Source organism: Scylla paramamosain, chromosome 4, assembly GCF_035594125.1.
Source record: "Scylla paramamosain isolate STU-SP2022 chromosome 4, ASM3559412v1, whole genome shotgun sequence".
Lineage (NCBI taxonomy): Eukaryota > Metazoa > Arthropoda > Malacostraca > Decapoda > Portunidae > Scylla > Scylla paramamosain.
Window position 1 is genome coordinate 21,691,825 of NC_087154.1, and position 13,433 is coordinate 21,705,257.

Consider the following 13,433-nt stretch of genomic DNA (forward strand, 5'->3'; position numbering starts at 1 on the left):
GAGGCCAAATGCATGGCAAGTCACTAATTGACACTGGAGCAGCGATATACATCACTCCCTCAGCCACCTAAGTCAAGCTGTGTTAGGGTTATCATCATGTGCTGTTGGGGAAGAGGATAGATGTCATACACAGCCGACATGTAGTACTTAGAATTGAATACCACCCTAAAATTGGAGTGGTATGTATTTAGGCCAAGGGAGTGGTTGGTAAATATTCATTTGGCTGCTACTGTATGCATGATAGAAGAGTATATGTGGAGTAACATAGAGGGGCAGAAGAAATTAGATAAGAAGAATTGGTGTTTTAAGGAGGTTTTGCTGGATGGGCAGATCAGTATGTTAAAATGGTTTGGGTATGTGAAGAGAATGGAGGACAGAAAACTAGTAAGGAGAATAACAGTCAAATGTGCATGATAAAAAGGTTAAGAGGCTATGCCTGGAATCAATGAAGTGTGTGAAGAGAGCACTGAATTAGAAAAGAATGACTGTGCAGCAAGAAAAAACAGCTATGCATGATAGAGGTGAATGGAAAGCAGCAGTGATAATTGCCTGAAAATTATGCAGTCTCGTCAATCTCTGGGAGATGGTGTGGGAACATCTGACAGGACCTATTGATGTGTGGACCCAGGTGCAGGGCACTCCATAGGAAGTACTGTGCATCTGTTGTGGTCTACATTTTTTTTTTTTTTTTTTTTTTATGTAGGAAGGATACTGGCCAAGGGCAACAAAAATCTAATAAAAAAAAAAAATGCCCACTGAAATGCCAGTCCCATAAAAGGGTCAAAGCAGTGGTCAAAAATTGGTGGATAAGTGTCTTGAAACCTCCCTCTTGAAGGAATTCAAGTCATAGGAAGGTGGAAATACAGAAGAAGGCAGGGAGTTCCAGAGTTTACCAGAGAAAGGGATGAATGATTGAGAATACTGGTTAACTCTTGCGTTAGAGAGGTGGACAGAATAGGGGTGAGAGAAAGAAGAAAGTCTTGTGCAGCGAGGCCGCGGAAGGAGGGGAGGCATGCAATTAGCAAGATCAGAAGAGCAGTTGGCATGAAAATAGCAGTAGAAGACAGCTAGATATGCAACATTGCGGCGGTGAGAGAGGGGCTGAAGACAGTCAGTTAGAGGAGAGGAGTTGATGAGACAAAAAGCTTTTGATTCCACCCTGTCTAGAAGAGCAGTATGAGTGGAACCCCCCCAGACATATTTGAGGTATGAGGAATGGAATGATAAGGAAAGGGCAGGGATAAACAAGTGTATGCTGTTGGGCCTTGCTGTGGAAGTACGTGGCCAGCTGTGCTATGCCAAAGCTCTTGGGTTATAGTAGAGTGGTCCACAAGACTATCCCTTTCTGCCAGGGGCTGAAGGGGTGACTAAGAGTGTGAATGAATGTGTGATGCTTTGTCTGGGCCACCCTGTGTGGGATTGTCCCTGTCCAATCCTGAGACCACACCAGATGCAGGATACTTCCTACTTTGTGCCCTACATCCTAATGGGGGCCATATGCCAATGGGCCCTGCCAAGTGCTCCCTCATTCCTTTCCAGAGGTTGACATCACTGTCATGCATCCCTCCTCTGTTGCTCTCCATTCACCTCTGTCATGCACAATCACTCTTGCTTGTTGCACATTCTTCTTTTATTCAGTGCTTTCTTCACACAGTTCATCTGCTTCAGGTGTGGCCTTCCTCTTAAACTTTCACATTGCACATCTGACCACATTATTCTCTTCACCAGTTTACTGTCCTCTACTCTCCATATGCCCAAACCATCTTAACACACTGATCTGCCTTTCCAGCTAGTTCTCTCAGGGCATCAGTTATTCTTACCTCTTTTCATTTCTTATTCTGTCCCCCCATTTTACTCCACACTTAATACTTCTCAAACACCTCCATTTCTTCCCCACTACTCCTGTATTCCATGTTTGAGCACCATACAGCCCAGTGGGCACCTCTATTTCCTCATATAGCCACTTTACACTCATACCCAATGTCCTAGGTGTAAACATATTTTTCAGTCCAAGTACTTTTCCTGCTTCTTTCACCATGCACTTCACCTCTGCCTCAACTTTTGCACCCATAACTGTTGAAGCATCCTCTTCCATTTGTTTGCCATCCATTCTTACATCTGTCATCATGCCCAAACTCCCTCACCAGTCTTTGTTAATTTCTCTGAGTCAGCCATCACAATTGTATCATCAGCAAATAGTAGCTGACTCAGATCCTGTACCTTTTCTTTCCCACCTATCAAACTCAAGCCTCTGCCTTAAACCCTCCTATTTGCTTCCTTTACTACAATATCCATATGCAAGTTGAACAACCATGGTGACAATAAATGCCCCACAGGGGGGCAACGGGGGACCAGCGACTCACTAGGGATTGCTGTCCCCAACCACTGACCTCCGTTCTATCCGATCGGCCAATGGTATGGCATGTCTTTACTCCTGACACCTCTACCAGGGTTAGGCACATGTACACTCTACACTTTTAGGCCAGCAATTTCTCCAGCTATCCCTTGGGGTGGGGGGGCACCCTACCTGTCCCCTCCTTGGGGGCCCCACAGCACAGCGATGTTGCTCCTGGGGTGGCCGGAACATGAGCGAGCTGTCTGCCACCATCAACTGCATTACCTTCCCTGGGTAGAGGTGCCAGCAGGGGTTGCAGTGCAGAAGGGGTCTAATGGCTTTAGGTCACCAGCTAGGCTAAGGTACCTCCCCCTTGATGTTGCTCCCCCAGTGGCCAGGAAGTGAGAGAGCCACCTGCCAACACCAACTGCACTGCTTTCCATGAGCAGAGGTGTCAGCTGGGGCGTCCAGGAGGGGCGTTATGGCTCAGGGTCACTGGCTAGGCTGGTTGGGGTGATCACTGCTGGTTGCTGTCAAGGTTTGTTGGTGAGGGATAGCACTCAATGTCTGTAGAGTTTTCCTGATGCCCCAGGTGTCCTTCATGCCAGTGCACTGCTGCACTCACAGTTGGTGTGGCATTTGGGATGCTTCCACTTGTGGATATCATACTAGCTCACTGTACACTATTGTCACGTAATACACTCCAACTATCCCCGGGGGTGATGGCGGTGCCAATGTGGGACATCCCCCCGGTGCACCATGAGCACAAATGTCCACACTCCTTGAGTCTAAAGATGGGACACTACACGTTAGTCTTAGCCAGTCACAAGGTGTGGAGTCAATCCTCTGGGAAACAGACAGAGACGCTGACAGTAGGCTTCCTGAAGGTGGGGCTTGCTGGCACACGGCCTCCACTCGCCAGAGATACCTTGTTTCTGTCTCAACTTGTCACAGGGTGTTGTGGCTCTCCCTATCCCGACAAGGAGGTCTTTGTCACCAGCGCCAGGCCTCCTGTGGTCCACATGAGAGGGGTCATGTGGACAGTGCAAGGTCAGTGGTTTTTCATATAAACATAGGTCTCTTGGCCATCTACTACCCTCTCACAGTTCATGTGTGTGCCCACAGGTGCATGGCTACTTGTGTGTGGGTGCATGTGTGTTAGGGTTTGGAGCATAACGTTACCCCCATCCGTGACAAAGGTCATCCACAGCTGATGACACCACCAGGGGCTCTTGGGGTGCAATATGGCTGTCAAGGGCAGACAATGCCCTTGTTGATGTGTCTAGATGTCCTCTGTGAGCCAGGCAGCGCCTGGCTCACCAGCAGGAGTTCTTGGTTGGTGAGGCCGCGAATGGTCTCTTGGCCCCAGGTGAGGTCCAGCAGCCATGACAGTGCATTCTCGTGGGGTTGAGTTGTGCCGAGGTTCTTGATAAGCCTCCTCTGCAAATGGGTCTATGAGATATCGTTTGGGAGATTCGCCAGGAAGGCCTCTGCCTCAGGGCCAATTGTCAAGCAGCACCAGGTTGCCTTCTCATCATCCTCGTACTTGTGGGCCTGGCAGTGGAACTCGTAGTCTGTTCCATTCCTTGATCGTCTGCCGGGCAGCACAGAAGGGAGGGGGTTCCTTTGCATCCATGTTGTCTGGCCACGCCTGCAGTGCTTCTGAGGAGACCTGTTGGAAGTAGTTGTATTATCTCTCTGCCTATTGTGAGCATGACAAAGCCATACTCACAATGTATTGTTAGGTGTCATGCACTGAGGAAGAAACCACTAAGTAGCATAGCTGGATGGCCAGGGAGGGGCCTAACTTACAGAGTGTGCTCTAGTTGGGGGCTGAGGTGGCTGGATGGTGACTTGTGGCTCTTATCCTCTTGCTGTGGTTCTTTTCCTCTTAATGGGTTGTTCCCTCTTCTGGGAGCCACAGGGGGGAGGGGGGTGCCACTACCAGCTTCCACAGCCTCATCCTACCTACCTACCTGGGGAGGGCCAACCAAATACCTTGGGTCATCTGTTATGACCTTACACCTTGGTTTATGCTTGGGTGTGTCACACTTCAGCATGTCTCTATCCCTCATTGTAGCTGGTCATCTCCTATGGTCCCCCTGTCCCTTGATGTGGCTTGTCTGGCTCATTTGATGCCCCGCTGGGCCTACAGGAGTCACATTCAGCTCTGGGCTCAGGCATGTCTCAGGAGGCATCCTCTTGCGGCATGTATAGATTATCTGAGTGGCTTGCCTAACAAAGAGTGGGAACAGGATCAGTTGCAGACCAGGTACTGTCCCCCAGCCACCCGCTGCAGTACAGCAGATACAGACACCACACCTGCTGGAAGGGACTGGGTTCCTTATTCCCCTCCTCATGTGCTGACCTGTTGTCCTTCCCTTATAGTGTTTGTCCTCTCACATGCAGATGCTCCCAGTAACAAATAGCGACAGTGTCCAGAAGGGACCCTAATGACTGTGACCACGTGGTAGCCCAACAGACTGCTACAGTCAGCCAGAAGCATTTGCCACGCAGTCATAGTCCACCAGTCACTCCATCCATTCATACTCTGAGGTGGTGGGTACCTGTCACTGCCAAGTAACCTGCACTTACTACCGGGCAACTACCTGCTTGTCTCAGTTGTCTAACAGCTAAGCTAGGCCATGCCAGAGGCAAGATCGAATCCGACTGTTACAGTCAGCCAGAAGCACTTGCCACGAAGTCACAGTTCACCAGTCACTCCATCCATTCATACTCTGAGGTGGTGGGTACCTGTCACTGCCAAGTAACCTGCACTTACTACCGGGCAACTCCCTGCCTGTCTCAGTTGTCTAACAGCTAAGCTAGGCCATGCCAGAGGCAAGATTGAATCTTACTCACTGTGCTTATATGTTATGTCCAACCGGGGGGTAATGGGGGACCAGCAACTCCCTAGGGGTTGCTGTCCCCCACCAGTGACCTACATTCTATCCAATCGGCCAATGGCATGGCATATCTACTCCTGACACCTCTACCTCTAGGTATCGGGTTGGGCATGTGTACAGTCTACACTTCTAGACACTCCCCGACTCCCCAGTGGGACCCCTCCCAGACCAGCAGTGACCCCCAGGTTTGCTTGTCATCCCACCCAACCATGCCTAAAGTTAGGATACATCACCCTTGACATTGCTGCTCCTGCGGTGGCTGGGACGTGACCAAGCTGTTCACCACCATCAACTGCATTATCTTCCCTGGTTAGAGGTGCCAGCATGGGCATGCAGGAGGGGCGTTGTTGCTCTGGGTTACCAGCTAGGCTAGGGTACCTCCCCCTTGATGTTGCTCCCTCAATGGCCAGGAAGTGAGAGAGCCACCTGCCACTGTCAACTGCACTGCCTTTCCTGGGCAGAGGTGTTGGCTGGGGTGTGCAGGAGGGGCATTGTGGCTCAGGGTCGCCAGCTGGGCTGGTTGGGGTGATCGCTGCTGGTTGCTGTCAAGGTTCATTGGTTGAGGAATGGCAATCAATGTCCATAGAGTTTTCCTGGTGCCCTAAACATCCTTCGGGCCAGTGCACTGCTGTGCTCGTGGCTGGTGTGGCACTTGGGATACTTCCACTTGTGGATGTCATACTAGCTCACTGTACACTATTCAGTCCTGTAATACACTCCAACTAACCCCTTGAGTGCCAAAGGGGCATTGGTGACAGAGGCACTGACGGGGGATGTCCCTTGGTGCGCCATGAGCACAAGCGTCCATGCTCCTTAAGGGGGGTTGTATGATCCGGACCTGAAAAAAAAAATAATAAAATAAAATAATTTTCTGCGTTCTTTTCCACTTCTTTTGATATATGTAACATTTTGATAATTTTTTTTTGCCTTATGTAATGAGATCTGTCATGAAATTCCTGTTTCATCTGCCATGAGACATGTATGATAATTTTTTTCCCTTTTTTCCCCATATTTTTCTGACATAACCATTTTTCTTTGGTCTCCTATGAAAATTTACGGTTCTCTCGAAGCAAACAACATTAGAGGGCACAAAATTTTAGGGGTAACTATTTTTCTCAGATTTATGTACGGAAAATGAAAATGTATAATTATTTTTTTGTAAATCAATGTATCTGCATCAGATACCTTTTGCATTAATATTTTATTTATTTTAAACAGTTAAATACTGGTTTTTACTTAGAAATTGTACAGCGAAATATAACAAAAAATCCCTTTCCCCCATAATAAAGTGTGAAATCATGAATTACTTTATGCCTGTGTACAAAACCAATTGATTAACTCAGTGAAACTATGTTTACTTTTCAACATATTCTGATGTACATATTTTGTGAATTTCAATTCCCTTAGCTGCAATAGGTGAATTATAGTAACCCCTTAAACTTTATGATGTGATCTCAAAATGGTGGATTTCGGCATATAAAAATTATCTCTATTGTTATTCCTGTTTCACATATATGGGCTACTTCAGCTTATGAAACTATGAGAGGCGAATAAAGTCTGCTATCAAAATTTTTGTTTGAAGTTGATTTTGATTTTTGAGAAATATTTTAAAGTCAATTTTTTTTTGACTTTTCATTGAACAAAAAGAAAAGTTTTTTTTATTATTGTACAAGAAAAAACGATAGCAGACATTGTTCTCCTATCCTTCCTGATTAAAATGCTTGTTAAATTAAAGAAATTGATCAATAGATAAGAGAGGAGATATGAGTTGAACATAGGCAATTTAACATGGGATTAGGAGTTTTACAACCCCACCGTTCAGTCTGAAGATGGAACACTACATGTTAGTCTTAGCCAGTCACGAGGCGCAAGGTCAATCCTCCGGGAGACACTGACAGAGATGCTGATGGGAGGCTTCCTGAAGGCAGGGCTCGCTGGGCACAGCCTCCACTTGCCAGAGATACCTTGTTTTTGTCCATGATTCATTCCAGGAGTGTCGTGACTCTCCCTATCCCCACAAGAGGGTCTTTGTCACTAGCACTAGGCCCCCCTGTGATCCACATGAGAGGGGTCATGTGGACGGTGTGGGGTCAGCAGTTTTTCATATAAACGTAGGCCTCGCGGCCATGTCTAATACCCTCTCGCATCTCATGTGTGCACCCACAGGCATGTGGGTACTTGTGTGTGGTTATGTGTGTGAGTGCTTGTGTGTGTATGTGTGTTTGGGGTGTAACATACATTATTGTTATTATTACACAAGCCTGATGCAGACCTACTCTAACAGGGAAGAAGTCACTCACATCATCACTAACTTTCACACATGCCCAGCTATTAACATGGAAACTTTTCATTCCTTCCAACAACCTGCTTGTAACTCTGTATACTTTCAGAACATCCCATAGGTCTTTTCTGGCAATCCTATCATACACTTTTTCCAAGCCCATAAACGCTGTTAATACATCCTTCCCTTTCCCCAAAACTTTTCACACTACTGCCTTACTTTGAAAATCTGTTCTACACAACCTCTTGCTTTTGTGAAACCTCCCTATTCCTATTAGATGGCTTTTTCTGCTCCTTCTCTTATGCTTCTTTTGAGCACCCCTCCATATAGTTTGAGCAGTCCTTTCTATAAGGTAGTTACACGCATTTGTCCAGTACTCTGGCACCCTTCCAGCAATAAAGCAGATTTAGGAACCTCACCAATCACAATATAATGCTGTGTGTACATTTCTTGATTTCATTTGAATATTTCTGAAGACCTGTTAGTCTTGGAGTGAGAGAGTGAATCCTACTCTGGTGATATTATAAATACTATTTTCAGTCTTGAATTGCTGAATAGTCCCCAGTTTTTTTTCCATCATGTGAACCTCTCTACAATATCCATTGTCAGCAGTTACTGTAGAATCATTTAACATCCATATTGCAGTTTTCATGGAAATGCTGTCATGTCATGTCATGTCATCTTGATAAATACTGGAATAGGAAGCTTAAGACTTCTTACTAATTTAATGCATAAACATTTCTTTATTTATAAGAGATTCATCATTTCCTAAATTATTTAGTCTTTGCTTTGCCATCATAAACTGGCAATGGAAAGACTTGAAGACAATGGCTTTGTGCTTTAAAAGATGATGGGAAATCTGTTTCCTTATGTTACATTTAGATGTTTCCTGATGGAACAAGGCATCAGGTATTAACAGATGTAGAAAGCAAAAGATTCTGATGGCTACATTACATTGTTGTCTTTTTCTCAGGTAAGGGTCTTAAAGGCAGATGTGGGCCTTGATTTGGATGACTTAGAAACAGCTGCACATCTTGTACTAAAGGAAGAGGAGGAAACTTTAACACCTGAACAGAATATCAACAACATTGTGACAGACATGGCAGGGATGACCATAATCGAGAATGGAGCAGTACTGGGAGTCAGTAGTGATGAAGCTCTTCTCCATGAACTCCCAGACAACAACACAGAACAGAGGGATTTGGTTAATCTGAGTGATTCTGATTCTTCTAGCAGTGACAGTGATAGTGAAGAAGAAAGTGATGACACAAGTGATAGCAGTGACTCCAGTGATGATTCCAGTGATGATTCTGATGGAGAATCATCATCAGATTCTTCAGATTTAGATTCTGATGATGATACATTATCAGAGAATGATGATAACTGAAGATCTGTTTTTATTGTTAAGGCAGATGTTTGTGGAATTGCTATGTTCATTGTTTCATTATATAAAATTTTAGATACATTTTTTGTAAGCAATTTTGCTTTGCCTTACTTATAACAAATTATTTATTCAGTCACACATTGAAAATTTATCTAAAGATCCACTGTGAAATTCTTAAGTAAAAGTTAAATGGGTTCCTGTTAGAAAATGAAAATATGTATGACTTGCCAGTTGTACTGTTAAAGTTCAAGTTTGCTAATATCATATGAATTTCATTATTAGAGTGGAACCTCAGTTCTAGAACTTAAATCGTTCCTGAACACCATTTAAAATTTGAAGTGTTAAAAAACCGAAACTATTTTCCCCAAGGAATCAATGTACAATTGATTAATCCATTCCCAGACACCAGCCTACCCTGTCTTAGCAGCTTATGATAGACGCTCCCCACATCCAAGATGGCTGCTTCAAAACACCTCCAGCCCACAAATGATTTATCCATAAAAGATGTATTGAATGAACTTAATGACATAGAACTCATCATTAGATACTGTTTAGAGTGTGCAGGTATTTTTCTTTGTCACCGATCTAGTGAGAGAAGCCTTACAGGACACACAGAGGAGCAACCCACTTACCACCAAAAATGAAGGTGATCATAACACATAGACATCTTGCTGCTGGGAAAAGCTATTGAAGAATGCAGTTGTGCAATAGTGATGGCATTGTGGGTCATCAAGAGAGCCACAAGTGGCTCGTGATTACTCCTGAGCGCCCAGAAATTTGTTTAAATCGAGGCTTTTCAATGGGATCACATTTACCTTATTTCAAAGAATGAATTACTGTCTTACACTGTGACTCTCCTCCAAATATATAAAAATGAAGATAATATTTATAGAAACTATAAATTAGTAATAAACAGCAGCTTTTGCTATGTCTTTTAATATTTGAAATCAAATAACTTCGTTTGAGAACTGAATTATGGTACTGCAAGTGAAGCAATTAGTTCAAAATTTTGTGAAATCCAATTTGTTTGAAAAGGGAGACATTTGGTAACCAAGGTTCCAATGTATTATAATATTCTTATGAATATTAAAAACATTGCTTAAATAATTTGAAATACATGCATGCTTGTCTCACAACTGAGAGACAAATTGGGTTTATCTTCTTTCATACTGTAGCCCCCTGTTCAACTAGCAATGAATAGGTACAGGATGTAAGCTAATCATCTGTGAACTTGCCTTTCTAGCAGGAGTAGAAGAACACTAAGAATGCTGCCCTTCTTTGTGTGTGTGTGTGTGTGTGTGTGTGTGTGTGTGTGTGTGTGTGTGTGTGTGTGCACTTTCTCCTAGAGATAAGAATGTGCCACACTCCAAGGGGTAAATAAGGTGAGGTATAAGATCTTAAAAGTGGATAGACCAAGTAAGAGGTCATAGTTCGTCTCCTCGTGGGAATAGAAATAAATAGAGGACTTCCAGCCTCCTTACTATTGGTTATTTTTTCTTCTTAACTTCTTCCATGCTTATTTATTTTCTCCTTTCATACTTTTTCAAGGAGAAATTTAACAAAGTGGAAAATTTTCCACTATGCAACTATGCAGTTATGGAAATTGGAAAAAAAAAATCATAATAAAATAAAATAAAAATATAAAACTTCAGTTTAGTGTGAATGAGTAAAAAAGAGAAAAATGAGGCATGGAAGATAACACTGTACTTACACATAAATGTAAAGGTTATCAGAATGTATGTAACAGTTATAGAAGGAATAGATCTGTATAGTGTGCTAGGGAACGTTGTGCAGAATTTAACTGAGATGAAAGTTGGTGAAGAGCTTGGAGGACTTAAGAAAAGAAAAGGTTGTGTAGAACAGATCTTTATCAAAATGAAACTTGGAAAAAAAAAAGTGAAAACTTTCATGGGGCTGTCATGGACTCAGGGAAGGCAAATGATAGTTAATATGGAAACCCTTTGGAATATCCTTGAAATTTGTTTTTAGAGGAGGGCAGTTGTAGCAAGGAGTTAAGACTTTCTGTAGGGAAACAATTGCCTGTGTTAGGATGAAGGAAGAGCTTTGTGAAAGTTATGCCACAGAAGCAAGAGTGAAATCAGGGATGAGTGCTGATTAATGATGTATACAGTATGAGGAAGGCTCTATTAGGAAATGTTGGTGCAAGGTTGAAACAATGTGGGATAGGCTATAATAGTATCATGTATGCTTAGAGAAGGAACATTTACTAGTGGAGTGAAAGGGAAATTTAGAGAGTGGTGGACCAATTTCATAGTGTATGTATGAAACAGAACTGAAGGTAAGTGATGGAACAGGTGAAGAGAACATTGAGATGTTGTGGCTATATTGAGAAGATTAAGATTGAAAAGTATGCAAAGAAGGAAGTATATATGTGCAAAATTATTTGAAAGGTGGAAAGATAGGGTAAAAGAGTATGTGTGAAAGGGCTGTTATTAAAGGTGGATTACTTGCAAGTTCTGTCTTTCCTGTATAATTCTTCCATTTTAACGAGTATCTGTCATTTCCATTTGTAAAGCAACATTCTTTTTTTCTGTCCCTCGCTGATACTTCATTCCCTTTGGGAGCATTCCTCAAGGTGATAACCATAACAGAAAAGCCTCCATCTCTACTTATCCTAATTATTTCCTCCCTGCTCTACTTCAATGAGCTTACCCTGCCCTCCCAGTTTCCATAATTATCTTAAGTTCTCTTGGTATCTTGTACCTTTTTCCTGCCTATCCTTTCAATAGCCAACACTATGCTCACCCTCAGTTTACAATTCCTCATGTCATGTTCTCATCTACCTCTATTTTAATCTTACAACAATTAAACTGTATGAAGATCCCTCTTATTACCTTTCCCACCAACACATCTTCCTTCAGCCTCTCATCCACTCTTACATTGTTTAATCAAACTCTTATATCTTTATCTCTTTCATCCTTTCTCCACATGCACCTATGGATATTCTATTGAAAGCCATTATCCTGGAACAATCCCCCTTCCTGCACCAGGTGCTTCTCATTCCCATTAACTCCATCTATACAACATTTTCTTATCACATGTACTACTATACTACTTAAAATGTTTCCATTTATATCTTATAGTACATTCATAAGACACTTATTCAGATAACCTCAGCAGAACTTTATTTTCTCTTTCCACTTTTCTTTTTCTTTTTTTTTTATATTTATAAGTGAATAATGATTCACAATTTATTTTTATTATTTTTTTTTCATATTTACAAATTGATACATACTAAGCTATACCTCAGTTAATGTTACACTTCACATTTTTTTTTTCTTCATATTTACAAGTTGATTCATATTTACAAGTTGATACATGCTCAGCTATACCTAAGTTAATGTAACTAACCTTGATCCTCTTCAAATACAATGCTTTGATACCTTTCTATAATAAAAAGAACTTTAATATCAGGAAAGAAAATACCATTTATTATTAAAGCCTCTCCAAATGGTCCAATACATTTCTTTGGCTAATAGGCAACTGATATGTGTACAGTAATTCTGAAGACAACAGAACTTAAAAAATTAGAGTATTTTTTCTAAAGACAACAGAACTCCTTTAAAAATTAGAGTATTTTTCTAAACAAAGCAACCTCTTGAGCTTTACACCTGCTTTCCTCTGAAGGCATAGCAATAAACTTGAGAATTGCAAAACTCAGGATATTGGAAGCACTGTAAAAACACATTTATTCTGGCAGCATGACCCAGTACTGTGTGTGTGTGTGTGTGTGTGTGTGTGTGTGTGTGTGTGTGTGTGTGTGTGTGTGTTTGTCCTCACATCTGCTGTAATGCAGTGCTGTGGCATCTAAAACTGTGTGTGTGTGTGTGTGTGTGTGTGTGTGTGTGTGTGTGTGTGTGTGTGTGTGTTGTCCTCATCTGGTGTGAAGCAGTGCTGCAGAAGTGCAGTGCCGCAGCATCTAAAATAGTGTCTATATGTGTTTTATCTTCACATCCAGTATGACACATTGCTGTGGTGATGCAGTACCACAGTTCTAAAACTGTGTATGTGTGTGTGTGTGTGTGTGTGTACTCACATCTGGTGTGATACAACACTGTGGCAGTGCAGTGATATTGCATCTAAAACTGTGTGCTTTGTCCAGCTGCAGCAGTGCAGCACCACTGCAGCTAAAACTGTGTCTGCTTTGTCCTCACATTAGTGTGATGCAACACTGCTGGAGAGCAGTGCCACTGCATCTGCCACAGTAGTGAGACACCTCTGTGTTTTTTCACAATGTGGCAACACCAGTGCTGGCATTCCTCTCCCTTTTTCTCACATGCAAGTCAGAGTGGATGTGTTGTGGCTAACAAGTGGTTTATCAACATGAAAAATTTATATGTTCAGGTATGAGAACTGAACACTGAAATATATATACAATACATAGCATGTATGTATTTATTTTTACTATCTGGGACACCAATGATAGGAATGTGTGATCCATATGTGACGAAAGTGCAGAACTTGGGGAGATAATGCATGAAGGTCAGGATGGTATGAATTTAGGAC

The 13,433-nt window shown here is 42.6% G+C and overlaps 1 protein-coding gene across 1 annotated transcript in view; it reads left to right on the plus strand.

Annotated features, from left to right (window-relative positions):
* The window catches only part of LOC135100146 (protein SHQ1 homolog), a 41,997-nt gene extending 33,005 nt beyond the window's left edge, over positions 1-8,992 (plus strand). The window contains exon 16 of the mRNA XM_064003111.1: positions 8,496-8,992. Coding sequence (XP_063859181.1) covers positions 8,496-8,909 — 414 coding nt within the window. The 3' untranslated portion in view covers positions 8,910-8,992. The remainder of the gene's footprint in view (positions 1-8,495) is intronic.
* Positions 8,993-13,433: the final 4,441 nt, after the last annotated feature.